General features: G+C 41.8%; 4 protein-coding genes across 5 annotated transcripts; 1 reads left to right on the forward strand and 3 right to left on the reverse strand.

The window, feature by feature from the left end:
- Positions 1-4307: 4307 nt before the first annotated feature.
- Positions 4308-6333, reverse strand: LOC1278507 (N-acetylglucosamine-6-sulfatase). Its single transcript, XM_318108.4, has 7 exons — positions 6196-6333; positions 6074-6133; positions 5664-6002; positions 5403-5577; positions 5125-5325; positions 4635-5062; positions 4308-4555 (listed from the first exon to the last, which is right to left on the reverse strand). The coding sequence occupies exons 1-7, from the start codon at positions 6325-6327 to the stop codon at positions 4406-4408; spliced, it is 1485 nt and encodes a 494-aa protein (XP_318108.4). The 5' UTR covers positions 6328-6333; the 3' UTR covers positions 4308-4405.
- Positions 6323-6741, reverse strand: LOC133392162 (uncharacterized). Its single transcript, XM_061651152.1, has 2 exons — positions 6543-6741; positions 6323-6473 (listed from the first exon to the last, which is right to left on the reverse strand). The coding sequence occupies exons 1-2, from the start codon at positions 6605-6607 to the stop codon at positions 6380-6382; spliced, it is 159 nt and encodes a 52-aa protein (XP_061507136.1). The 5' UTR covers positions 6608-6741; the 3' UTR covers positions 6323-6379.
- Positions 6742-6896: 155 nt separating this feature from the next.
- Positions 6897-7949, reverse strand: LOC1278506 (iron-sulfur cluster co-chaperone protein HscB). The gene is made up of 2 exons (XM_318106.4): positions 7571-7949; positions 6897-7491 (listed from the first exon to the last, which is right to left on the reverse strand). Exons 1-2 carry the CDS (start codon positions 7742-7744, stop codon positions 6991-6993), a joined length of 675 nt encoding a protein of 224 aa, XP_318106.3. The 5' UTR covers positions 7745-7949; the 3' UTR covers positions 6897-6990.
- Positions 7950-12039: 4090 nt separating this feature from the next.
- On the forward strand, positions 12040-16077 carry LOC1278505 (chromobox protein homolog 1). 2 transcript variants are annotated; one of them, XM_061644665.1, is made up of 5 exons: positions 12040-12329; positions 12434-12590; positions 12645-12765; positions 12845-12982; positions 15699-16077. In XM_061644665.1, the coding sequence occupies exons 2-5, from the start codon at positions 12495-12497 to the stop codon at positions 15875-15877; spliced, it is 534 nt and encodes a 177-aa protein (XP_061500649.1). In that variant the 5' UTR covers positions 12040-12329; positions 12434-12494; the 3' UTR covers positions 15878-16077. The 2 variants fall into 2 exon arrangements, with proteins under 2 accessions (XP_061500649.1, XP_061500650.1); XM_061644666.1 differs by having other exon boundaries at positions 12087-12227.
- The last annotated feature ends 11393 nt before the right edge of the window (positions 16078-27470 follow it).

The following is a 27470-nucleotide window of genomic DNA, read 5'->3' on the forward strand; positions in this document are numbered from 1 at the left end:
TGTGTGTAGATTTTGAAATCGGCAAGATAAGTGAGGAACAATTAAAATGAAGAAGATGTGGAAATAAGGACACGTTTGCTATCGCGTATCGAAGATCGTACAGATATAACGCTAGAAAGCTTGACCGCCGATTGTCAGCGTATTATCAATTTAAAAGAGGACAGTGCTATGATAGAAAAAGTTCACGAGGGTAATGTTTATGCCGTAAAAAAAGATGTTAAACAGCAACAGGGGTTCCAGCACAGGCAACGAAGCAAGCAACAGTTAAAGTTTTACCGATCATGCTGGTCATGCGGAGGACAGCATTTACAACGTGATTGTACTAGAAAGCGTATTGTGTGCAACGAGTGTGGTAAACAAGGGCACATAGGGAAAAATTGCTTTCACCGAAGAAAACCGTTTGGATTCCGTCGAAGGAATGATAGTGCAGATCTACGTGTGGTTCGAGTAAATGCTATGAGCGTATGTGGTCGGCGGAAGTTCGTGCCTGTAAAACTGTTTGGTATGGATGTGAGGTTACAATTAGATACAGCTTCGGATATTACGGTTATAGATCGTCAGTTATGGAAAAGAATTGGGAGTCCATGTTTAAGGCCAGTGACAATAAGAGCCAAAACAGCATCTGGTGCTAGGTTGCAGCTAAACGGAGAATTTAGAGCACAAGTTGGGATTAAAGAAAAAAGTCTAGTAGCAACAATACGAGTGGCTGATGCGAATTTACGATTGCTTGGTACAGATTTAATCGATCGTTTTAATCTGTGGTCTGTACCGATGGATAGATTTTGCTGTTATATTTCGGAAAATCAAGAGAGACCAGCGGAAAGTGTAATGAAGATAGAGCAAATTAAAGAGCAATTTCCGACAGTTTTTCGCAACACATTGGGATTATGTACTAAGGCAAATATAAAGCTGAAGTTAAGAGAAGGTGTTGCACCTATTTTCCGTCCCAAGCGGCCTGTAGCTCATGCCATGGAGAGTGCCGTAGATGATGAGTTGAATAGATTAGAAAAACTTGGAGTTATAACACCTACAAACTTTTCTGAATGGGCGGCTCCCATAGTAGTAGTAAGGAAAGCAAATGGGCAAATTAGAATATGTGGCGATTATTCAACAGGGTTGAATTCATCTTTATGTGCTCATGAATACCCGCTTCCATTGCCCGATGACATATTCGCAAAGCTATCAGGATGCCACATATTTAGCAAGATAGATTTATCTGATGCATTCCTTCAAGTTCAGATAGACGAAGATTACCGACATATTCTTACAATCAATACGCATCGTGGCCTATACTACTATAATCGCCTCCCACCAGGCATAAAGGTTGCTCAAGCAGCTTTTCAGCAACTGATCGACACAATGCTAGCTGGAACTAAGAGAGTGTGTGGGTATATGGATGATTTAATCATCGGAGGCGCAACCGAAGCAGAACATGATAGGCATTTAAAGGATGTGTTAAAGCGAATCGAGGAATATGGATTTACCATCAGAAACGAAAAATGCGAATTTAAAACGAATGAAATAAGATACCTGGGGCACGTAATTGATAGTCAAGGTTTAAGACCAGATCCAAATAAGATTGCAGCGATAAGAAATTTACCGGAGCCTACAAACCTCACTGAGATTAGATCGTTTCTGGGAGCCATAAATTATTATGGAAAATTCGTGCCGAATATGCGACAGCTCCGATTTCGCTTGGATGAATTATTAAAGCACGGAGAGCGTTTCCAGTGGGATCATAAATGTAAAGAAGCGTTTGATCAGTTTAAGAAGATACTTTCATCAAATTTGCTCCTCGCGCACTATAACCCTAATGAAAAGATAGTGGTATCAGCTGATGCATCCTCTGTTGGGTTAGGAGCTACATTGAGCCATAGGTATGCGGATGGTAGTATGAAAGTGGTTCAGCACGCTTCGAGAGCGTTAACAGAGGCAGAGAAACGATATAGCCAAATTGACCGTGAAGGGTTGGCAATAGTTTATGCAGTAACAAAATTCCACAGAATGTTATATGGACGGCATTTTTTACTGCAGACGGATCATCGACCGCTATTGCAAATTTTTGGCTCTAAGAAAGGCATACCGATTTATACAGCAAATAGATTGCAAAGATTTGCATTAACTCTGCAATTATACGATTTTGAGATCGAATACGTTAGAACTGAGCAGTTTGGCAACGCGGATATATTATCCAGATTGATAAAAAACCGTTCGCAACCAGAGGATGATTATGTTATCGCCAGTATAGAGATGGAAAGAGATGTAAAGGCTATGGCGATAGAGGCCATGAGTAATTTTCCTATAAGCTTCAGGGAAATAGAAAGGCATACATCGGCAGACGCGATGCTACGTAAAGTGCGACATTATATACAAGATGGTTGGCCAACAAGCGTGTCTTACGGTAATGAGCTAGCATGTCTTAATAGCAGAAAGGATGCTTTAACGCTTATTGATGGTTGTATTCTTTTCGGGGAGAGAGTGGTGATACCACAAAGATTGCGAGAGCGTTGTTTGAAGCAATTGCACCAGGGTCATCCAGGTATGCAAAGAATGAAGTCAGTTGCACGAAGTTATATATATTGGCCATTCTTGGATAGAGATATAATGGAGTATGTCAGAACATGTTCATCGTGTGCAACTGCCGCAAAATCACCACCACATGAATCTCCACAGGCTTGGGGTAAAACTAACACTCCATGGGAGCGCATACACGTAGATTATGCAGGACCCATTGATGGGGAATATTTTCTGATTGTAGTTGATGCACACTCTAAGTGGCCGGAAATATTTAAGACACCAAGTAGTACATCAACAGCTACGATAACTATGTTGAGAGGATTATTCGCCCGGTTTGGCATGCCGGTGACTTTAGTAACAGATAATGGTACGCAATTTACCAGCGAAGCATTCAGTGATTTTTGTTTGAAAAATGGTGTGCATCATATGAGAACAGCGCCGTTCCACCCTCAGTCCAACGGCCAGGCCGAGCGTTTTGTGGATTCGTTTAAAAGGGCATTGCGGAAGATAAGAATTGGTGGCATGGCGTTACAAGAGGCAATCGACATATTCCTGCAAACGTATAGAACAACTCCAAATCCTCAGGTAGAGCAGAACAAATCACCCGCAGAGCTCATGTTTGGAAGACATATTAGAACCTGTTTTGAGTTACTGCGGCCGCCACCAAGATTAGAGAACCAAGCCACATACAACAGCACGAGATTATTCAAACAAAGCGATCTAGTATTTATCAAAGAGTATAGCCGAAACAATTGGAAATGGATACCTGCGGTTATAGTTAGAAGGATTGGCCACGTAATGTATCTGGTGCAAACAAATGATCGGCGTACTAGGAGGTGTCATATGAACCAGATAAGACAACGATTTTATGAAAGCACTGAAAACAGGTCATTAGCTAGCATTCCTCTAAGTGTTTTGTTGGAATCGTGGAATTTACCGTTACCGCCGCAAACCACGATCAATCCTAGCGAGACAGAGACACCCGTTGCATGTATGTCTATACCTCAGACTTCTACGACATGCATGTAACAGCCAGAAAGCGCGTCACAGCCAACAATAGCATCATCAAGGTCGACGCAGCATACCCCTTGTCATCGCGAAGCCCAACAGCCACTTGCACCTCGTCGCTCTTCTAGAAATAGAACGGTACCACGAAGGTTTGCACCTTATCGTATGAACTAAAAGGGGGAGATGTTGTGACGAGTAGAAAACGCCCTTAGGCACTCAGGAGCTGCGCGCCTCGGAACGTGAGTGTGTTCGGGTTTAGCCAGGGATCGTGAGGACACTCTCGGATAAGCGGTCAAGCAAGTAGGAACGCGATTAGGAAGTAAGCGGAATAAAAAGTATCCTGTTAGCTGTTAACGTTAAAAACGCGTGTTGTTTTAACGTTTTATATTACGAACCACCCGAAAACGTAACACCGAGTTACGCGAATAATGCGTTCCGGAGACATCCGGTAACTCGGAATTTAGCGTATGTCGAATATCACGTTTTCCAGCCAAACTATACTTGATTTATAATGATTTTGGATTGAATTTAGTTCATTTATGTAATTTATCACGTATTTGATGCAATTGGTCTACACAAATCGATTACTTCTTTTTTTAATTGATTTAAAACTGTTGACAAAAAAATGCAAATTATTTTTCATTAGACATTTGATAGACAAAATTGATTATTTTAGCTTTATTTTTGTTTGCCATACACATCACATTTAATTGCTATATAATGTTTTGATTGTCCAAACTAACCAACCGAGGCTATTTGGAGATTTTAAGAAAAAGAAAACATTTATGCGCTGATATGTGCCGACTATTTATGGTCGCGGTCAGTTGACTGCAATATTTAATAATAGTTCCTAGCCAACATTCAATTGCAGGAGACTAAATCAGTAAATAATATGACATGTATGACCCACACAGGCAGTGAGATTCTGTATTGCTAGGCTGTACTTTGCTCTAATTGAGGGAAGTATTTCGAAGCCGATGTTCTTCATTTGATACAGGTCATTGGCAATATCATAAGCTTCAACGAAATTCTGAAAGAACAAAATTAAATGATGTTCCATTGTATTAATATTCACATCAATGGAAAAGATACGCGTTATGCAATATTACCTGATTATCCTTGAATTCGCAGTAAATGAAATTCAAATCAGTAGCCAGATGACGAACGCAATTGTAAGTATTATTCCAGGCGTCTTGGCAATGGCACGCAGCATCAACAGTACACAACTGTAGTCTGTCTTGCGCTGCCCATGGGCATTCGGGGTTATACGTTTCCAAGGATCCTTCTCCCCAGTATTCTACCAGTAGTTGTCTTTCAATTAACACATCTGCATCACTGTGCAGTGGCAATGGTTGGCCATCTAAGAAGGAAGGCAGTTCTAGATTGGCAAGCTGCAGGATCGTGGGCACGATGTCTAGCAATGCAACGGCTGACTCTTGGACTGCTTTCGGTTTGATTGTAGGTCCTCTTACGAATAAAGGTACCCTAATATCCGTCTCATAGGGTTGCCGTTTATCATAGGCTTGGGAGAATTGCCCTGCAATATTAATATTTATAATACTAAAATTCATTCGCAATCGATCACAAGAAAAACTATACCTAAATGAAAACCATTGTCGGAGGTGTAAAATATAAATGTTTTTTCCAATAATTTCTTTTCACGTAAAATGTTCACAATGTTCTCCACCATATTATCAACTGCCATCAGTGTTTGCCATCTCTTACGGTGAATCGTGTCCATCTCATCCAGGAACTTTAATGGCAATGTGGAAGGTTCCATAGTTAATAGCCAATGTTTTTCTAATTCAAGAGAGGTTAAAATAAACGAATGAGAATTTTTAATACGAACTGTCGGGTACCTGAACCATCGACATTACGTAATGGACTGGAAGATATGTTGAAATTCGGCGTTTGTATTGCTTTGACATTGGGGAAAAGATCTTTGTGCCTGTCTGCAGGTGTGAATGGGGCATGTGGAGCAGGAGGTGTTACCATCGCAAAAAAATGCCGATCTGCTCTTAAGTTCTTCAGGAAGTTTACCGTTTTAGTATCCTACAATTAAAATGTATTAGTTTAGAGAAAATTAGTATCATTACCGAGATGAGTGTACGTATTAACACTCCTATAATACCCCTTACCAAGTAATCAGTAAAATATTCATTGGTATAAGTGGCCACTTTACCATTTTCAGTGACGGTAAAGTTGTAGTATCGCGAATTCCCATGTAAACCAAACCACTGAGACCATCCCGGGGGAATACTTGCTGAAAAATACTCGTTTAAATACTTCCCAGCGAAAAATGTGTCATATCCAGCCTGAGATAACCAAACGGGGAGAGCCGCCGGTTCAATCGTTTCACGCCAAACACGTCCATAACAGCCGCCGGAACGAGAGTTGTTCTTTGTTTGGTGGTTGTGAGCATATTTTCCCGTCAGAATTGAACTTCGTGATGGGCAACAAATCGGAGATGTTGTAAACTGCAATAAACGCATAGAAAGTACAGTGCATCTCATACCCACACCACAGTAAGGAAAAGGCTGTTGCTTACTGCATTGACAAAGGTCATTCCTTCATTTGCGATGTGTTCAAGAGTTTTGGCCATTGGGGTCTGAAAATTAAACGCTCACATTGCTTTTATTCATCCTTTAGATTGTAACCGAAGATACCTACCATGCCATTCAGCATGATGTCTTGGTCATCAGTAACTATAACTAAGAAGTTGTATCCTGAATCGCTATTTACATCGGCACTTATCGAACCAAAACAGACAACAACCAATGAACAGTACGCGAATGTATACATTTTAAAACGCGGATTTATTCGTTTGTTACATTAATTAGGGGGTTGTCACTATTCAATGAGCCACCGATGGCATCAATTCCAAACCAACACATTCCTGTGCAAACCGCACACCCACGATGAACAGTGATGCACTTTTAACCAGAGCCCTGTGAAGTAAAAAATGATAATAGACTAATGTTAAAGAGTGTCAAATGCACACTTGCATAAATGCTTACCATTTGTATTCATCGTTATATATGTTTTTGAAGAATCCAACGAATCCTGAAGATGTCTGCACCATTTTTGTATTCCTCACACGGTCCTTTTGCTTTCGTAAACTTGCAGAATAATTAGATACGTTTTCTCTGTAAATTTCCTGTAAGCGCGTGGTGATTGCTGCGATTATTTTCGATGTTTTCCCCACTGGAATAACTGAAGCTGTCAAAAAGCATCAAAATATTGCTGCATGGGTAATTCCAATTGAACGTCATTTTTGCTGCATGGACTATTCTATAAGCGAATGAAATAGCGCCGCAGAATTTACATAACAGAATATTACAAATTTTTCAGAGCAACAGAAAACCCATAAATTGCAACAAATATTAAAGTGGTTTATTCCATCCAACACACAATTGAGCATGACGTGTATCGTAGTTACACGTTGCATATTATAATAGATGTTCACTACTTTAGATTAAGATGTAAAAGCTTTTCTTTTACGGTCCTTTCAATGTTGTTCATATATTTTAAACGTATGATAGCTTCCTTAGCGCCATCCAAATCATTGGCTTTAAAGTGTTGGACTAGCTTTAAATTCAGATGTTCAATATTTACAGATACATTTGAAGCTATATTTTTTAGTTCATCGGCAGTTTCTGCATCCTCCACTGATTCATTTAAATCCATCATTGCTAAGAGAAATTCTTTATCAAGTGATGTATTGTCTTCAGATATAGTTACTCCATTAAGCGTTAGTAAATATTTGCCCCTCTCAATGGACTTGGAAAGTGTTTTGTACGCTTTGTTAACTAAAGAGCTCCATTCTAATGCGATTGCCTTTTCATGCTCTGATTTCTGAGCAAACTTGTCTGGATGTATCATACTTTGGATATGGCGATAGTTCTGTACGAGTTTCAAAGTGTCTATGTTGAACTCTTTCTTCAGTTTCAATAGTTCGAAGTAGTCCTAAAATTGTGCATAAATCAGATTAATAATAAATCCACACTATTTGGTTCATCAGGATTGTCTTTAAAAAGTTAGTTACTTCTTTTTCAGCCGACTCGCGTAACACACCGCACGAAGCACAAAAAAACGTATTGTTAATATCTGAACTGCTACATTTCCAGCATTGTTTTCCGGCAGCAGACTTGGATCTGCACCGAAGGTTTGTCAAGTGCAACCATTTTTCCGTTCCACGTTTTAAATGAGTCCGCAACATCGTAGCTTTTTAAAGTACTGAAGCACAGCTTAAATATGAGAATGTAGAAGCTGTCCTTGGAGTAATTTTGAATCATACAAAAGTAAAACTATTCTGCTCAGATGTACGTTCATACAATGTAAATAAACAAATCTGTATTCACAAATTAGTTCGAAGTCCAGTCATGACATTTCCCTACACTAATACAAACATCGGTTAGGGCAGCGCTCTGGCAGCAATCAAGCAAGAAATCAGACTTGATATATAACATTACCAAGGTGGATTAAAAATATCAGGTGGTGGAATCTAGAGCATTTTGACAATTCGTCACTTGACGTAAGGTCCCCAATATTCAAACTTTGTTAAGATTTATTTAATTTGTTCATATAATTTATCTGCCCTATTTTTTCTATTAAATATTCTTTTAAAATATATTTTAGGCTTTGAGAGTTCATATTAAACATTAAAACATAGATTTAAGTGTAGATTTAAGATTTATTTCATGTTATTCCGTGAATTTGTTCTATAATTCTTTGTGTTTTCAAGATTTTTTAGGATAAAAACTAAGAAGTCATTTAGTTTTTCAAGTTTAACATTTATTCCTCCTTATTTACGAGCCGCATGTATGATTTGTGTGCGATAAGAATTCTTAGGCCGAAAATACACGGACCGGAATTTCGCGGCCGCGGAATTCCGCCTGCTGTCAAACCCATGTACAAAGTGTCATCAGCAACTTTCCCGAACTGTCATATCCATACATTTTTCAGCAAGCGGAATTCCGCGGCCGCGAAATTCCGGTCCGTGTATTTTCGGCCTTACTCACATGATTTTACACTTCATGCCTAAACAAATCATCAAATCTTTTGTTAATATACAGTGGAGCGCCGTTTATCCGGGTATCTTTTATCCGGCTTTCCGTTTATCCGTGCTGTTGAGAAATGACAGTTCAATACAAAAGTGACATTGGGTTATGAGGAGGATATTTGAAATAGCGGTTATAAGAGCACATTGCCATAACAAAAAACACTATAATTCATAGCAAATTTTAAAAATTCTCTTTCATAAAACATAAAGTTAATAAAAACTGGGTTGTTTTTATCAAAAAATAAGAAAAATTTCAAAAAAATAACCAGGAATTGGTGATAAACTATATCATTTGACTCATTATCCGTGTTATTCGCTTATCCGGGCGAAGTCCCGAGAAGCCCGAATAAACGGCGCTCCACTGTATCTCACTCTTTCAATAACATCCATAGACACACAAAAATGCACGTAGTAACAAAGAAATATTTTCTATGTGCTATGCTTTGTGTGCGGAAATCATTAGTTGACGGTTTTAAAGTGACGCAAAGTCCCTCAACTATGGCGACCCCCTAGGTGGATTTAAAAATATCAGGTGGTGGACTCTAGTGCATTTTGACAATTCGTCACTTGACGTAAGGTCCCAAGGATTCAAACTATTCATTCAAAAACTATTCAAAAGGATTAAATTTGTTTATATAATATATCTACCCCATTTTTTCGATTAAATATTATTTAAAAATATATTTTGGACTTTACGAGTTCTTATATAACATAAGAACATGGATTAAAATGTGTTATTTTGATGATAAAAATTAAGATATCATTATTTTTTTCAATTTTCACATTGATTCCTCATTCTTTACGAGCCGTATGGACAATTTGTGTGAGATTAGAACTCATCCCAAGCGCCACAGATTAAGCTTAAACGACTGGAAAATTGAACATCCATAGAAAAAAATGAAAGCTCCACAGCTTCGTTGGTTTGATCAATAGATGGCGTATTACAACTCATCATTATATTGCTATCCTTTTCTTGCAATGTGTTTCGACAAGTTTCATCTTATCATGACCTATCCCAAGTGCCACAAATCCACTAAACGACCACTAAACGCCTTCTAAACGACTCAAGCTCTCTACCTAAACGGAATATAGAAAGACTTCGTTTAGCAGACGGCAAACGACTCATGCATTCTAAAAATAGCAAAAAAGCTGATGGCGCTATCTGTTGGTGGGATACCCCAACCAGTGGAGCTTCATCGCTAGGAGGAGAGCTTTCTCTTTTCCTCTGTACTGTTGTATGGTTTCGCATTGAAGTTATGCATCGCTAGAACTAGAACGGCGATACGATTGTTTAAATACTAAACTCCAACGGAAACCACCAGCACTGAAGCAAGTGAGATTTTAATAATGGTCGTTGGGTGTTGATACCCACGTATCTGACCACACGACCATTCGTATAGATTTTTGCTCAGAAAGTTAGAAGGCTATATAGATCATGATAAGATGAAACTTGTCGAAACACATTGCAAGAAAAGGATAACAATATAATGATGAGTTGTAATACGCCATCTATTGATCAAACCAATGAAGCTGTAGCTGTAGCTGTAGCTTTCATTTTTTTTTCTATGGATATTCAATTTTCTAGTCGTTTAAGCTTAATCTGTGGCGCTTGGGATATAGCCTTCTGACTTTCCGAGCAAAAATCTATATGAATGGTCGTGTGGTCAGATACGTGGGTATCAACACCAACGACCATTACAGGCGGTCCCCGAGATACACGGTACCTCTTATACGCGGATTCGGAGATACGCGGTTTTCTAAATTTGACAATTCTTTGAGCAAATTGTATTTGATTTGACACATCAATTTCAAATTGCCAAATAATTTCCGTTTTGATCGAATGTTAAAAACTATTTCAAAAGGTTTAAAACAGTTATATTCAGTCAGAATCATATCAAATAATTCATAAAGTGACTAAAACCGCCTCCTACTTGCAAAATTACACGAAAATTAGTGATATTTTAGCTGGAAATCACGAGATTCGACTTACGCGGAAATTCGAGATACGCGGTATTTTGCGGCCGTTTACGGTCCCCATTAACCGTGTATCTCGGGGACCGCCTGTACTCAAATCTCACTTGCTTCAGTACTGGTGGTTTCCGTTGGAGTTTAGTATTTAAACAATCGTATCGCCGTTCTAGTTCTAGCGATGCATAACTTCAATGCGAAACCATACAACAGTACAGAGGAAATGAGAAAGCTCTCCTCCAAGCGATGAAGGCTCAACTGGTTGGGGTATCCCACCAACAGAGAGCGCCACCAGCTTTTTTGCTATTTTTAGAATGCATGAGTCGTTTGCCGTCTGCTAAACGAAGTCTTTCTATATTCCGTTTAGGTAGCGAACTTGAGTCGTTTAGAAGCCGTTAAGTGGTCGTTTAGTGGATTTGTGGCACTTGGGATACTCACATGATCTTAAATTTCATGCATAAACAAATCATCAAATCTTTTGTTAATATATCTCATTTTTTCGATAAAATCACTAGACACACAAAAATGCACATACAGGGTGTCCGGGCTAAATTTGACACCTTGCCTTTGGGTTTATAACTCAAGGTTGAGTTGGCGTATCGAAATGATTGATATGTCATTCAATTGCTAAAAGTTGTGCGAACAAGTGTAAAAAATGTCTTGCTCCGTATATATGTGGAACCCGTCCGAATTGTACAAGCGCGTAACGTGTGTTATGATGGTTCGTGCCGGCTATACGAATGCCGAAATTCGGAAGGCGGCGATGAGTTCGCTGAACACCGTAAAAACAATACGGTGGCCAATGGGCGGTGGCCAATGGTTTGGCAGCAGGATTCAGCACCATGCCATACTGCCGTTAAAACACGCCAATGGCTCACTGCCAATTTCGACCAATACACCAGCACCGACGTTTGGCCACCCAGCTCCCCTGACCTTAATCCTATGGATTACTTTGTGTGGGGCACAGTTGAGCGGGACACCAACAGGGCGTCCTGCAATACCAAAGCGGAGCTGGTGGCCAGAATAAAGGCCGTGTTTGCGGCCATCTCCAGAGACATGGTTGTCCGGGCTTGCGCGCGGTTCCGGGTGCAGGCGGCCATCGACGCGCAGGGAGGGCTCTTCGAATAAAAAATGCGGCAAACATGGTAAGCTAAACTTTGTAGAAAAATATTTTTTAAATATTTAACATAAATTTGATAAAAATTCCTTTCCTATTCCCTCAGAAACTGTCAACTTTATCTAGAACACCCTGTAATAACAAAGAAATCTGTTCTATTTGCTAAGCTTTGCGTGCGGAAACCAATGGTTAACGGTTCTAAAATGACGTAAAGTCCCTCAACTATGGCGACCCCCCTAATCCACCACCTGGTATTTTTAATCCTCCTTGGGCGACCCCCCAAAGGCCCCTATGCACCACCTGATATTACAATCCACCTTGAGATTCCACCACCTGATATTTTTAATCCACCTTGGACGACTGTTGTCAAATTGAATCTCGAAATGGCAACCTGCCAAATGCTGAGAAGATACCTTTTCTATATTTTACCTTGCATAAGGCCGCGTCTATTAATGACATATGTCACAAGTTTGTTTGGGCGCAAAGTTGAGCTGCATTTATGCTCATCCTCATTTTTCAGCATTGTTGTTAGATTTCATTAAACCTCTTCCAAAGGCAATAAATTTACTAATAAACCTTATATCATATTGTATGTTGTGCACATCCCTGGGTGCTCCTCACAATTACGTTCTTTAGACAACTATAGATAAACTACAGGTCATTCACCGCACGCTTTGCTTTGCAGCTAACCGTGCATTAAACTAGCTTTCTATAATAATTATTAACAAGCTCTTTCCTTTTACACTAAACTATACGTACAGGGTTCGATAATTATTATTGTGTTCAGTGTGCAGTTGCCGTGTCCCTAAATTTGGAACTAGAATGAGTAACAAAAAGCTGAAACCGGAGGAGCCGGTTGAAGAAGTAAATGAATTTTCCGTCGAGAAAATTTTGGACAGCAGAGTGGTCAACGGCAAAGTACGTACTACAGTGAAAAGTCATATCATATATTGATACTGAATTCTTTAACAGGTTGAATATTTTCTGAAATGGAAAGGTTATTCGTCAGAAGAAAACACCTGGGAACCGGAGGAAAATCTTGACTGCGATGATCTGATACAGGCCTTTAAAGAATCACGAAAAAAAAAAGAAGGCAAGCCACTGAATGTTAAGAAGTATTATACATTGCATCGTTAAAACCATTCAGCTATCCTCTTTTCATGTATCAACAGCCAAAGAAGAAAGTTCTGGAAGGAAAAGTAAGCTCAAGGATTCATCTGAAGAACCTAAAGCTGTCCCAGCTAAACGAAAAGCTACGAGCGATAAGAAAGTAGGCTTTGACCGCGGATTGATCCCAGAAGAGATTATTGGTAAGTTTTTAATATTTTTTCTTGAAAAATCTCAGAAATCATACGCGAAATTTAAGTTTCTTTTGATGCATATTATCTAGCACTCTTTCTTATGACTATCTATCATAATAAATGCACCAATTCATCAATGCAATGCCTAACATATTGGCTGAGAGAATTGAAATGTGCTGTACATTCTTCTTTTTGGCATAGCGACCTATGCCCGGCCTATGCAGTTAATAGTTTCTTTCAACCAAATAGTCAATCCTTGCTACGGGGGCACGGGGACGGTAGATCGTAAATCGTACGAGTTTGCATACCTTTTCATGTTTTACATGGTTTTCCGACAGAACTCAAGACCGCGGGACACATTCATGAATCGGCGGGAGTCAATCGCAAGAATGCGTGTACGATACGTGAACACGTTGACGATGCCGGGACGATACCCAAAACCTAAACAGTGGGCGCACAAAATTTAAATTAAAAAATCACTGCTGTAAGACCATATGTCCCTGGGAAGCGATAATGTACCCTACAAAGTGTGCCGCAGTCTTGCGATACAAATCCGCAGATCCCGGTATCGTCAACGTTTTCACGTTCAACCAAAATAACTTCATTTTCATAGAAACTAATAAAAAATTGTTTTTTTGTTGTGAAACTGTTGCACTAGCCTGCCAAATACTGGAACAGTTACCCTAGTATCTGGTTGATTTGGCAACCAAAATGAAAATTCCAAAAGATCAACATGTTATAGGCAAATGTTTTACTCTAACGTCTGGTTTTCACCAGTATTTTCCATCATTTTTTGTTCTACAAACCATTTGAGCCAGTCTGATAGTACAGTCGTCAACTCGCACGACGTAACAACATGCCCGTCATGGGTTCAATCCCCCAATAGACCGTGCCCCCATACGTAGGACTGACTATCCTGCTATGGTAACAATAAGTCACTGAAAGCTAAGCTCACTTCACTAGTGAGTACAGGCAGGCCTTGACCGACAGCGGTTGTGTGCCAAAGAAGAAGAAGAAGTTCATTAAACGATGATAACTGGGTAAAGAAGCAGCTGAAGGGAGTGGAGTATCAACTTTCAGGGATAGGCATGACGTGTACATGCTGGTTTTTTTTTAAATATCATATCAAAGAGGCATGAAAGCGTTATTTTTTTCTACCCCGTTACCATCTTCTCTTAAGGCCGGGCTACATTGATCGTACTCGCAAGTGTAATTTCGATTTTCACTAGCGCATCTGGCAGCGGCTGGTGGAAGCTTTTTTTGGTCGTCGGGGGAATGTTCGTGTTGAATCTCAAAATTAATTAGTTTTTTCACCGTTTTTTATGCGAAAACTGCTGAAATACTTGCACAACATATTAATCTACCTTTTACAAAACTATTCTTGTCCAAATTAGGTTAAAAACATGAAAAAATAACGTATTTTCTGAAGCGGCTCCAAATTGCTTGGCAAAATGCTTCAGTCAGCCGCCGCCAGATGCGCTGGTGAAAATCGAAATTACGCTACGGATTACGATCAATGGAGCCCGGCCTTTACGCTTGCTAAATTATTTAAGAGAAACTATGCCTAGTTCAATCGTTTTACCAACATAATCATTTACCGGTCTAGTTGTTAATAGTCTTAATAAAAAAATCTACTTATCATTGTGTCTAAATATGCTTCTTCACATTCACCAAGATAGCTTACTATCTTTGGGGCCCTTTCCGTTTCAAGTTCTAGGTTTTTTTAGATTTTGAAGATATATGTAACATGATACTTTGCGACCTTATTATTACATTACGGGATCTGATATTTTCGCCAAAAAATCTTACACCGTTTTCGAGCCCAAATAAAAAATGTTAAGCTGCCTTTGAACATTGTTCACCTATGAGTAAACATTTACATAGTGATTTCTGAACATTGTTCAATCGCAACTAAACATTTGCTTTCCCTAATATTAACGTACGTTTATACTATCCGGGATCGTTTCTTCGATGATTATTTCGTTGCAATTAGTTTTTTTTTTTATCACGGCGGTCCCGTGATACAGTCGTCAACTCGAACGACTCAATAACACGCCCGTCATGGGTCCAAGCCCAAAATGGACCGTCCCCCCGTAGTAGAGATTGACTATCCGGCTACGTGGTAATGAATTAAGTCTCGAAAGCCTATGCAGGCCGGCATGTCCGCGTAGGACGTTACGCCAAATAGAAGAAGAAGTCGTTTGTTTAACTTCATTTTATCATTCATTTTATGTTGTACTAATTTAAAAGTCAGTTATTAGTCCTGATGGTATCGGGATAAATTATTGACTATTTTTGCAAATGAAGTTACTAACAAAAGTCTAATCTTCATAAAGAAAACGGATAAATTTAGGGGTATCACTTGTTTAGTTACGATTGAACGAAGTTCTGAAAATCAGCAGTATTTCAGTTGGACGTTAAATGTTTACTTATAGTTGAACAATGTTCAATAGCACCTTAACATTGTTTATTTGGGCTCGAAAAGGGTGTATTTAGCCTTCAGTCAAATTAACTTACTTCGTAATGTTATGTTTTGGCCCTACAAGCTACAACCTCGATTCGAAGATTTAGAAAAGCATTCGTGAAGAAAATAAATTTCTTGGTGCGGCGTTCTGTACCAATAAAATTGTATATAGTAAACTTCCGTGTCCCCTTAATTTTATCTGCAAATTAATTCACACGATTGTTGTCTTATTTAATTCTCTTCTCTATACTTTTATTTTAGGTGCAACTGATGAACATGGAAAATTGATGTTTTTGATGAAATGGAAAAATGCTGCCAATGCTGACTTAGTACCCGCTGAGCAAGCCAACGTAAAATGTCCCCAAATTGTTATTAAATTTTATGAATCTAGGCTAACATGGCAATCCGCAGAAGCAAAAAATGATACGCGGGACGACTAGAAGGAAATATTGTTTGTATTTTGTGAGCGTCACAGCATTATGTTTTCTGCTATGTTTACTGTTTCTTCAGTAATACTCAATCGCCGAAGTGAAAATATGTCCACCCTATCAGGCAATCAGCCTGCAAGAATATTTTAAGCAATTACTATGAAACTATAAACCGGTAGAAAAGCTTAATCGGCTTCAGACAGACTTCAAAACATCGTCAGCGGTCATCCATCACAACATCACGCGACAACAATTTCAAAACCAAGAGCATTGTGTAAAATGATTGAGGAAATATATATATATATATATATATATATATATATATATATATATATATATATATATATATATATATATATATATATATATATATATATATATATATATATATATATATATCTAATTGTAAAATAAAAATAAAACGAGTAACTTTCTTGTCTGTGTTTTGCAACACTTCTAGACGACCAAAAAGTGTTCCGCGACAATTTTGGCTTCATTTGTCTTATTGTCGATTAGCAGCCGAAATGCTGTCTTTATTACAAAAGTACAGGGTTTCCAAATCACTTTGCGATGTGAGCTGCATAATTCATCTCACTTAAGAAGTTTTCTTTTATTCTGACGTGCTACTTCATTTGGCCCGAAATAATTTTCTATTCCGCCCGAGGCTAAACAAAACAGTCACGTGGGCGCGGGGCCAGTTACTTAGTCCCATGTAATACCAGACTACGGAAAGCCAAAGGAATCAACGAAACGGAACCAACGATTCCGACCCTACGCAATGCCCCAGAAATATAGATGCGTGCCCCAGGCATGACCTCATAATCATACTGGGGGACTTCAATGCAAAGGTCTTTAGGGAGCCAATGTACCGCCAATACACTGGCTGTCACAGTCTGCATGAGCACAGTAACGATGATGGTAGATTGGTCCTGTTTGCCGCAGGGAACAATTTGGTTGTTGGAAGTACCAAATTTGCTCGCAAGAAAATCCCCAAGGTTACATGGGCCTACCCGGATGGAGTAACCCTCAACCAGATCGACCTCGTGTTAGTAAGCCGACGACGATAGTCAAGTCTGTTAAATGTCAGAACATATCGAGGAGCCAATATCGATTCCGATCACTACTTGGTTGGCTTAGTGATACACCGCTGGACATAAAAATAGGAAAAAAAAATTGTGTGTTTTTTTTGCGTGCACTAGGTGTGTCATCGCCAACAGTTCGAGGCGTACTGAATTTGCAATAGAAGATTTTTGCCTTTTATACTCTCATTTTTGGTGCGCTACTTATCTGAGTTTTGAGTGCCGGCAGCGTTTTGTGGCAATATAAAAGGAGAGCCAAACCGTGTTGCGCTTCATTCTTCCATCAGTGGTCAAGGTGAAAGGTTGCTATTTAAAAATTCCACAAAATCATCATGGGTCGCGGAAAGCACTGCACACCAGAGGAGCGAAAACACATTCAGGGGCTATATCGTGAGAACGTGCCGATCAAGACAATCTGCAAGGCGTTCGGCCGTTCGCGGACGTTTGTGGACAACGCCATTCGTAGCGAGGCTACGGGTAAATCGACAGGTCGTCCGCGAAAAACAACGGCCGACGTTGACGCGCAGATTGTTGAGATGATCAGGGCGGATCCTTTCAAAACTTGCGCTCGTATCAAGCAGGAGCTTTTCGGCGCAAACGGTGTCTCGCCGTTTTTTACGCCGCTGGGTTCTGTGACCGGAGACCGCGGAAGGTTTGTAAGCTGCTGCCGCCCCACGTAGAAGCGCGCATTCGGTTTGCCGAAGAACATTTAGCTGCATCCATCTCTTGGTGGAGCAAAATCATTTTTTCGGATGAGTCCAGAATCAATCTGGATGGTTCGGACGGCATTAAATACGTCTGGCGCCTTCCTAATCAGGCGTATCATCCGAAAAATACGATAAAAACCCTTAGTCACGGAGGCGGCCACGTAATGGTGTGGGGTTGCTTTTCCTGGCACGGCCCGGGTCCTTTGTTCCGTATCAACAGGACACTGAACTCGGAAGGGTATAGAAAAATACTTAGTCGTAAGATGTTGCCATACGCCCGAACAAAATTCGGAGACGAAGAGCATTACATCTTTCAGCATGATAACGAATCTAAGCACACATCGCGAACAGTTAAATGTTTTTTGGCAAACCAGGATGTGCAAGTTCTACCGTGGCCTGCGTTGAGTCCTGACCTAAACCCGATTGAAAATCTGTGGTCAACTCTCAAGCATCAGCTTAAGAACCAGCCTGCACGTTCAGCCGATGATCTATGGACACGCTGCGAGGTTATGTGGAAACGCATACCCAGAAGCGAATGCCGTAACCTCATCGGCGATATGGCCAAACGCTGTCAGGAAGTGATAGCGAATAACGGTCAACACATTGACCGTTAGAATGTGTTTTCGCTCTGTGGAACACCGCAACACCACCTCCCAACAACCACTTAAACAGTCCTTTTCAGGGCTACCAAATATTTCTGACAAGAACTATGTCTTTCGGTCACAGAAAAAAGTTCCTATTTTTATGTCCACCAGTGTACGTTGTAGAATTGCCCGCCCCCGTACCAATGGGGGCGGAGAAAACACGGACTCCAAATCTGCCTAGTTCGACGATGAATGCAGACAAGTGACCGAACGTAAGAATACTGCATACCGAGCAATGCAGCAACGGCATAGAAGAACATTGGAAGAGCAAAACATGCGGGAACTCGAGCAAACCTGAGAGGCGTACGGGCCGACACGAAAGTTTTACCAACCGATACCAGGTCACCGAAACAACGTGGTAACCTAAGGTAACCTGCTGTCGCAACAAAGATGGTGATCTGGTTAGTAACCAGCCAGATGTAATCTCGCGGTGGGCTCAATACTTTGATGAATTACTCAACGACCCGCTTAACGAACAGCTAGAAGCGCCACAAGCAGATAGTAGCCGGCATCGCGAATAAATGAACTCTTTTTAACAGTCGTTTAAAGTTCATTTTGGTTTAACCGAGTTCATTTGTTGTTCATTCCTGTTAAAATAAACGACCGTCAAAACAGTTAACGACTGCTCGATATCGCATATAGGCAAACACGGGGAAAAAATTCGAGCAGTATAATTAAACGACTGTTAATTTGTATCGCATACGCTCTTGACAGTCGTTTGTTTAACGACGGCATAGGACCAGTCGTTAAAATTAACAAATGAACTCAATGCGTTCGCGATGCCAAATTCTAGCAATTTTTAACGACTCTGGTTAATTTTTAACGACTGTTAATTTTAAACCAATTCTTTCGCGATACCAGCTAGTGTCATGCTACTGCCACCTAGCATAGAAGAAACACGAAAGGCTATCCGTCGGCTGAAAAATAACATAACAAAATAACAAAATATCAAAATAACAAAAATAACAAATAACATCCGGAACTGACGGAATTGCAGCTGAACTGGTCGGAATTGCAACGGAATTGCGACGGAATTGCAACTGAACTGGAGGTGCACGACTAGAAAACGAGATTCATCAAATTGTTACTGAGGTGTGGGATAACGAATCGATGCCTTGTGATGGGAATCTCGGCATCATCTACCCCATATACAGTAAGGGAGATAGGTTGGACTGCATCGCCTTGTCCCGCACGTCGAAGAGATAGTCGGAAACTATCAAAAAGGATTCCGAAACGGAAAATTTACCACTGATCGGATCTTCACCATGCGGCAGATCTTGGAGAAGATGGTTGAATACAGAAACGAAACATACCATCTCTTCATTGACTTTAAAGCTGCATATGACAGCATAGCCAGGGTAAAACTGTACGACGCTATGAGCTCTTTTGGAATCCCGGCCAAACCGATAAGGCTAGTTAGAATGACTATGACCAACGTCATTTGCCAGGTGAGGGTGGATGGAAAACTATCAGGACCTTTTGCTACCATCAGGGTCTGTGCCAGGTTACACGACTCCGCAAGAAGTAATACGCACCACAAGCGTACCGGCCGAGTTGGGTGAGTCGGAGAGGGGGATGGAATATGCTCACTCTTCGTTAACAAAAAAAAAAAAAAAAAAAAAAAAAAAAAAAAAAAAGGGTCTGTGCCAGGAGGACGGGCTTGCCTGTCTCCTATTTGACTTGGCGCTAGAGAGGGCTATCCACGACTCAAGGGTGGAGACTACGGGAACCATCTTCTATAAGTCAACCCAGATCCTGGCATACGCTGATGATATAGACAACATTGGTCTGCGGCTCTCCTATGTAGCAGAAGCCTACCAAGGGATCGAGCAGGCGGCAGAGAACCTCGGATTGCAGATAAACGAGGCAAAACCAAACTGATGGTGGCAACATCAGCGGGCCTTCCAATAAATAATCAGAACCTACGTAGGCGTGACGTCCACATGGGTGAACGCACTTTTGAAGTCGTCCCAGAAATCACCTATCTTGGGTCAAAAATCAGCAACGACAATAGCATGGAAGCAGAGTTGCGCGCAAGTATGCTGGCTGCCAACCGCTCATTCTACAACCTGAAAAATCAGTTCACCTCAAAGAACCTGTCGTGACGGACGAAGCTGGCACTATATAGTACCTATATAGTTCCGGTACTCATATACGCCTCTGAGACATGAACACTGTCCAAATCTGACGAAACCGTCTAAGCCGCGTTCGAGAGGATAGCCGCTCAGAAGGATAATTGGCCCCGTATGTGCAGAAGGACAATGGAGGAGCCGCTATAATGACGAGCTGCTATGTACGATGTACGATGAGATGTACGGCGACCCCTCTGTCGTGCGTATCAAGCGTATCAAGCTCGCCAGGCTCCGGTGGGCTGGCCATGTTGTAGGCGTGGAAACGGACCCAGGCCCGTAAAAAGTTAGGCCGTCCTCAAGGACAGAGGAGGCGTGGTAGGCCCAAACTGAGGTGGCAAGATGGCGTGGAGGCGTCCGGGATTAAGGCCGGGATAACGGACTGGCAGACGAAGGCGCGAGACCGTGAGCGGTTTCGGACACTCCCCCAACGGGACAAAAGTAGAAAGCTTGGAGCAAAATAATCGTTTGTCTCCCTCTATCCTCTATACCGCGCTTGCTTGCACTCATGCGCGAGCGCTCGAGTATATTCTCTCAGAACTGAGTATTCGCAGTTCAACCCGTGCAGTGAGAATGTATGTGTTAATGTGCAGCGAAATTTGTCTCTATCATTCCCCCACCCCCAAAAAACCACATTCACTCTCCGCGCACTCTGAAAATTTTGCGCTACGTACAACCGCGCACGCTACGTACAACACAATACAAAAGGTCGTTTAAACCGCGCACACTGATCAAAGTCGCGATGGTCCAATCGGAACGCCGACGGTCCAAGTCAGAGATTTGGTGTGAAAGAAAAAGTTTTTCTGACCAAATCGACAACACACACGCGACGACACACATCGCGTCGTCACATCGACCGCGGTCGATGGAAGTGAGTGATGTTCTAAAAATAGATATGTCGGGTGAGTGAGGGGGGGGGGGGAGGCGTAGAACAGAGAACGTAAGCGTGAGTCGTCGCGTGTGAGTGTGTACACTCGAGAACTCATTTTTTGCTCTTTCCTGGAACTCACATGTTCTACATTTTTCTGATTTTAAGCAACCAAACTAGAACGAGAAGTAGAAGGCTACTTCATATTCTGTTTTCCTTATTACTTTCGAGCGTTTTGAAGCGCTTGGGCCTGAGGCAGGCCAAAATCGCAAAGCGGTTATAGCGCCGGGTAAGTAAGCAAGTAAGTAAATATATACCAGTGAAAGCCGATAGTGAAAGAGCAATTAGAATGTATAGTTAACTTCACGCGGTGAAGTCAACTTGTGAGTAATCCGATTTAAAGTTAAAAAAATTTTAAATCTAGTTCAGACTAAGACTGCAAGCTCAAGCATTCCCGTATTTTCCAACATGGCTTTGTGGGAGTGATTGAAAGATGATGTAAACCGTTCTAAGAGTCAACTAGACTACATTGATTCGAAATTCAGTGTAACCACGCTTGCTGTGACCAATGGCTACTTGATTTCAACTAAGGGGCCGTCCATAAATTACGTAACGCTGAAATTGGGATTTTTCGACCCCCTCCCCCCCTATCGTAACAAAACGTAACGTTGGAGGAGACCCCCCTTCCAAAATTACGTAACGCATGATCGAAACCCCCCCCCCCCCCTTAATTTGGTTTTGCATCAACAAATACAAAAAAATATGGGTTTATATTTTTTTATTTGATTGCTTTTAGAAAGTATGCAGAGTTGTTTTAATTAATGTTTAATTAAAATTAATGTTTAATTAATGAAAGGAAAGTTAGATAAAAAATTTATAATTAAAGAAACGCATAATATGTATGTTGAGCATTTTTAGACATCTTGCCAGATTGGCTTCAATTGTAAGATTGAAAACTACAGTCTTTACCTGAGACACACGGCTCTTAAACCTGTATTACACGGTGGATTTTTTCATGGCAATTTTCTGCCAAACCTCTGTTTTGGTATTTTATAAATGTCAAGTTCGTATTCCCTATCAAAAGATATAAAGAAATAAAAGTGCAAAACTTACCCAGGTGGGCGATCATTTGTCAGTGACCAGTGATAGGATTGTATTACGTTACGTAACAGAATGTGAACCCCCCCTCTCCCCTATATAACAAACCGTAACGCTACAGTTAACCCCCCCCCCCCCCCCTTTGAGCGTTACGTAATTTATGGACGCCCCCTAAGGTATTGATGGCGTAACTTTAGTTCTTCCTGTGATATAGAAATGATGACCACACCGTTTGGTTGTCTTCTGTCTAATGCCCGTTTATTTCACCTTCATGCGGTTTGTCGCTTTGACAGATTGACGTTGTCGGAGCTGTCTGAACCTGCACGTCACTGATTAAAGTGCAGGGCTGCCAAACACCACACGCCCCCATGATGTTCTCATCACTTAATGTCTACAACAAAATCTGCCAGTGCCTGTGGCGGCCGTCGGTTCCGCGCCGGTCGACCTTCATTCATTTCTATGGGTTGCTCATCAAACTGGGCAGGAATTTCAGCATATTGCTCAACGCTTGTTTCCTCTTGCTCCTCATCAACTTCGACATAAGCGTCTATAGAATCATTCGGGTTTGACCTCGCATCAAGAAAGAGATCTATCTCGTCCTCAGCTGCAGATGATGGTAAAGCAATGTGTGAGGTTGTCAAAAAATCTCTTCCCCCGTATGTACTCGGAGCTCTTCGAATGTCAAGCACATGTCTCGGCGTGCCTTCCACCTCTACAGTGTTTCTTGATATGACACCAGTCACTGTACCAGGCTTCCATTTGGTTGTACAGGTTACTTGGGGTGGCTTAACGAATACTGAATCTCCTGGCTTGAAGGGGCATTCCTCGATGCCTTTTTCTGAAGGCTCTCGAGGTTTTGCCGAAGGATGTCTCCATTTGTAACGGAAGATGGCATCTGCTGGAGATTCCTCTCGACTACAATCCGACGCCAGATTGTACCAAAACACGGCCTGGAGAGGTGACGTGGCACTTCTGGCAGCTATTCTTTTAATTGTTCGATGGTTACGTTCGACAATACCATTACCGGATGGGCGATAAGCTGCTCTATATCGCCTCACTACATTCCAGTTCCTACACAGCAGTTCGACATAGCTAGAGCGGAATGCCAATCCGTTATCCATTAGCAATTCATCAGGAGGTCCTCTTTCACGAAATACTCCTTCCAACACCTGACTTATTTCTGAGCCACTCTCTGTTTTTATCTCGCGCCATATCGCAAATCGTCCTGGTCCACAATCTACTATTGTAAGATATTTACTTGATTCAAAGTGAGTTACGTCTACAGCTAATCGTTGCCATATTCTTTTTACTTCGAGATCACCTTGCTCGTGTGTGGTCGGTGCTGGGTCGATAGATTGACACTGTATGCATTCGCGTACGCACTGCGATATTTCATTTCTATTTATTGTTGGATCTACCAGTCTTGCCAGATAGAGTGAACGATCTACGCCAAAATGATGCTGTTCATGCAACCTCTTCACGTTTGCTGCGCACGCCACGTGTAACTCACGTGTGATCGGTTTAGTGAGCCATGATTTTTTCACTCGCGTCAAGGCATCTGCTTTGTTCTTTTCAGACTGAACAAAAATCACGTTCAACTCCAGTGCATATTCGTTCATGAGTTCTCGTATTGTGCCCAAACGTCTTCTGATCAACATCTCTGAAGCACCAGAAACCTTGGCTCTTGGTCCCAAATCACAGGCCGATCGAAGCCAGCTAACCACAGTAGCCGAATCACACATCACTTTCAGCTTACTCAAGCCCCATTTCAGTGCAAGGTTGATTCCTCTCATCACCGCGTCTAGCTCCGCAATGTTAATATGGCCAGCATCTGCTTCTTTTCGCAACCACGCTGCGTCTTCTACTATCTCACCACCAATTTCCAAGACTACACCGTATGCTACAGAGCTAGCGTCACACCAAACAATGCCTTCCGCAGCATCTGGTGGCACCATCCAACAACCTCTAACCGGATCATCGCGTTGCACTCTTTCTAATATTTCCCGGAGGATCATCATTGCCTTTTCTCCAACACCATCATCCCATCGCTGCCCCTGACAATGCCTTTTCGAGTAGCTGCACGCGACGCGCAACCAATTAGCCACTGGGTAGTGTCCCACCAGGCGTCCACACACAGAGAAAAATTCCCTCCTCGTCAACTCGTGATCAGGGAAAGTCGGCAGATCATTCCCTCGACGAAACAACACTTGCCTTTCGTTCTCGCTAAGTTCTAGCCCAAGAACTCGCCCTCCATGCAAATGTACTGGTGGCTTCGCTTCTAGCCCATATCGCTTCAGGTGGTTGACAACTTCGCCTGCTGAGACCACACTTTCATCCACAATAATATCGTCAATGTAGCTACCAGTACCTCGTCTGATTTTATCATTTTGAGATAGTACGTATTCAACTATTTTACTCATGATTTTTGGTGCGCTACTCAACCCAAAGCCCAAGCGTGTTAAGCAATAAGATCGGTTTTTGAAACATACCTGTTGAAAGTCCCAGAGGCTAGGATCGATCCGTACCTGAAGATAGGCAGATCGCAGGTCCACCAACTTTAAGGGTCCCTTCATTCTCCGCCACCTTCGAATCGTTTCATCGCAAGCAGGAGCATCCAATCCAGGGTTCGATTGAACAAAGCTGTTAAGCTCACGATAGTCAAGAACCGGTCTAATCTTGTTCTTATTCGGTTGTTCTACCGCCATGAGTGGCAGCCTACCGTATACCTGTGACTTCCATGGTCGCAGCCAACCATTCTCAATCCATGTTTGAACCTCTTCATCGAACCGATCTTTCTTTACAGGATCATCAACGCTGCCGTAACTAGCGGTAGTGTTTCTCAGCACCGCAGGGTCTTTTTTCCATTTCCACCGTGCAGTCCACTCCTTCCCGTCAAAGCTCGCCTCAAAATCTCTATCGTCTATTGTCACTGCTGTTGGCACCGCTCCACATGCTGCACCACACGATGGCTTCGAGGTTAGCGCACAACTTTGTCTCCGGATCGCAGTAGTGGTTCCCAGAAAAATTTCGGTGCTCGTAATCATTACGCCACCGAACAATTCTATCGCGTCCATTCCAAGCACTACATCAACGCCATCGACCAGCTTGTCCAAAACAAGACACTCGATGCGGGCTGACATTCCAGAACATTCGACCAGTACACGTTCATAACCTTGGCAAGAAACCCTGTCTCCATTAATTGTTACTATCGTTGCGAGCGGTCCAAACGCCGTAGATGTGGAGAACCGGGGCGAGATGATCGATTTTCCACAGCCAGTGTCGATAAGGGCCCGCGCCTGTACACCGTTTACGACAACTCGAACAATAGGCAGCGCCTCTAAGCATGTCGTGGGAGATCCGCTGGCGCCGTAGAACTCCCTTGTCCGTTTCCCGCAGGGCAATTACGCCGAAAATGCCCTACCTGCCCACACGTCCAGCATAGAGGTGGTTGCTTTGGAGTTTTACACTTTTTTGCCGAATGCTGTCCCCCGCATCGCGGGCATACCTGCATTGTTTCTCCTTGTTGTTGCCCTGTATACCGCCGGTTAACAATAGCTGCTGCCGCCATGTTGTCGTTCACGCGCACTCTTTCATCTGCTTGCCGCTTCCCGTACTCGCGGAGAAGAGATCGCGTCGCATCTAGAAGCTTCTCGGTGTCGGTCAAATTTTCTGTCATCGCATGCAGCGCGCTTCTGACCGACAAGGGCAACCCGTGGCAGTATTGTGCACGTAACACCTCGTCGCCTTTGATGCCTGCGTCTTTCATTAAACGGCATAACTTTTGATGATACTGTTCGGGTGGTTCGCCAGCCCACTGTGCGCCAATGAACGATGCGTAAGATTCAGCCGGATCCGGACCAAAGGCTTTTCTGAGCGCCACCTTTATTGCCTCTGAATCTTTCTTCTTCTCATCGCTCAAGCGATCGTACACCAGGGCTGCTCCGCCATCTAAAAACAGCGGCAACAGTTCTGCAACATTTTTCACTTTGCGCAATTCTGCAGCCCTATCAAAGCGATCCAGCCAACCGACGATATCACCATCGCCTGTAAAGGGCTTTACGACATCCACAAAGCGAATTTCTGCAGATTCCACCATTTTGTATCAAACGCCGAAATAGCTTGTGATATAGAAATGATGACCACACCGTTTGGTTGTCTTCTGTCTAATGCCCGTTTATTTCACCTTCATGCGGTTTGTCGCTTTGACAGATTGACGTTGTCGGAGCTGTCTGAACCTGCACGTCAGGCGGCGCTCTGGGACCAATCGAACGAGACAAACAAACACGACTCTGTTCGATAGGTGCTCTGTCAGCAGTTCGATGTCTTATAGACCTGTCATGATGCACTGCAATACGCCTTTCTTTTCGTCTCGAAAATGAAGCATTTTCATAGTTTAAATGAATATCCACCTACAGGGGGAAGATTCAACTCATAATTTACTAGTTATTCACATCCATAATAACATAGAAATCATTCAAATTTAATATTGAAAAATGTAAACAAACGTCCATGCCAAAACACCTACAGTGCATACACATGGATTATGTACACACAATAGTTTAATACGTTCCAATCCTTTATATTTGATGTTATAATTGATTGAAAAGTTGAACAATAATTATTGATAGCTATTTTAAATATTTTGCACGCAATTTTAAGAAGAAAAAGAGACAAACTACGTAAACAAACTTAAAAATGTCCCGAATTGAATTCTATCTACTGTAGCTGTGAAGCGTTTGACAACCAAGGTACTCTCAGCACAGGTGGGTATCGAACATCACAGACAGAATCAACTGACATGTTCGACTCGACGTTTGTCTTGTTTGTTTGTTTGTGTCTGACAGTGCACCTCCATATGATTATATGGGTTTGTTCGTGTCGGATGTCGTGTTCGATTGCTGCTAGAGCGCCGCCTCACTGATTAAAGTGCAGGGCTGCCAAACACCACACTTCCCATATAACCAAGATACTGAAAACGCCACCAATTTCTTGTACTAAAAATCCAGTTCCATCAAACAAAGCTAAAAAACTATCAGTTTGGTGGGTTAAGCCACACGGCTACAGAAGCAGCCACTTCAAT

Source organism: Anopheles gambiae, chromosome 2 (genome assembly GCF_943734735.2).
Source record: "Anopheles gambiae chromosome 2, idAnoGambNW_F1_1, whole genome shotgun sequence".
Lineage (NCBI taxonomy): Eukaryota > Metazoa > Arthropoda > Insecta > Diptera > Culicidae > Anopheles > Anopheles gambiae.

Excerpts from the sequence above, each read along its gene's own strand:
- LOC1278507 (XM_318108.4), bottom strand. The coding sequence starts at position 6,327 with ATGTATACATTCGCGTACTGTTCATTGGTTGTTGTCTGTTTTGGTTCG. Across the intron at positions 6,134-6,195 it reads ACATCATGCTGAATGGCATG|ACCCCAATGGCCAAAACTCT; the intron begins GTAGGTATCTTC and ends TTTAATTTTCAG. Across the intron at positions 6,003-6,073 it reads GAATGACCTTTGTCAATGCA|TTTACAACATCTCCGATTTG; the intron begins GTAAGCAACAGC and ends CGTTTATTGCAG.
- LOC133392162 (XM_061651152.1), bottom strand. The coding sequence starts at position 6,607 with ATGGTGCAGACATCTTCAGGATTCGTTGGATTCTTCAAAAACATATAT. Across the intron at positions 6,474-6,542 it reads TATAACGATGAATACAAATG|GGCTCTGGTTAAAAGTGCAT; the intron begins GTAAGCATTTAT and ends TTTACTTCACAG.
- LOC1278506 (XM_318106.4), bottom strand. The coding sequence starts at position 7,744 with ATGTTGCGGACTCATTTAAAACGTGGAACGGAAAAATGGTTGCACTTG. Across the intron at positions 7,492-7,570 it reads GCGAGTCGGCTGAAAAAGAA|GACTACTTCGAACTATTGAA; the intron begins GTAACTAACTTT and ends GCACAATTTTAG.
- LOC1278505 (XM_061644665.1), top strand. The coding sequence starts at position 12,495 with ATGAGTAACAAAAAGCTGAAACCGGAGGAGCCGGTTGAAGAAGTAAAT. Across the intron at positions 12,591-12,644 it reads GCAGAGTGGTCAACGGCAAA|GTTGAATATTTTCTGAAATG; the intron begins GTACGTACTACA and ends ATTCTTTAACAG. Across the intron at positions 12,983-15,698 it reads GATCCCAGAAGAGATTATTG|GTGCAACTGATGAACATGGA; the intron begins GTAAGTTTTTAA and ends CTTTTATTTTAG.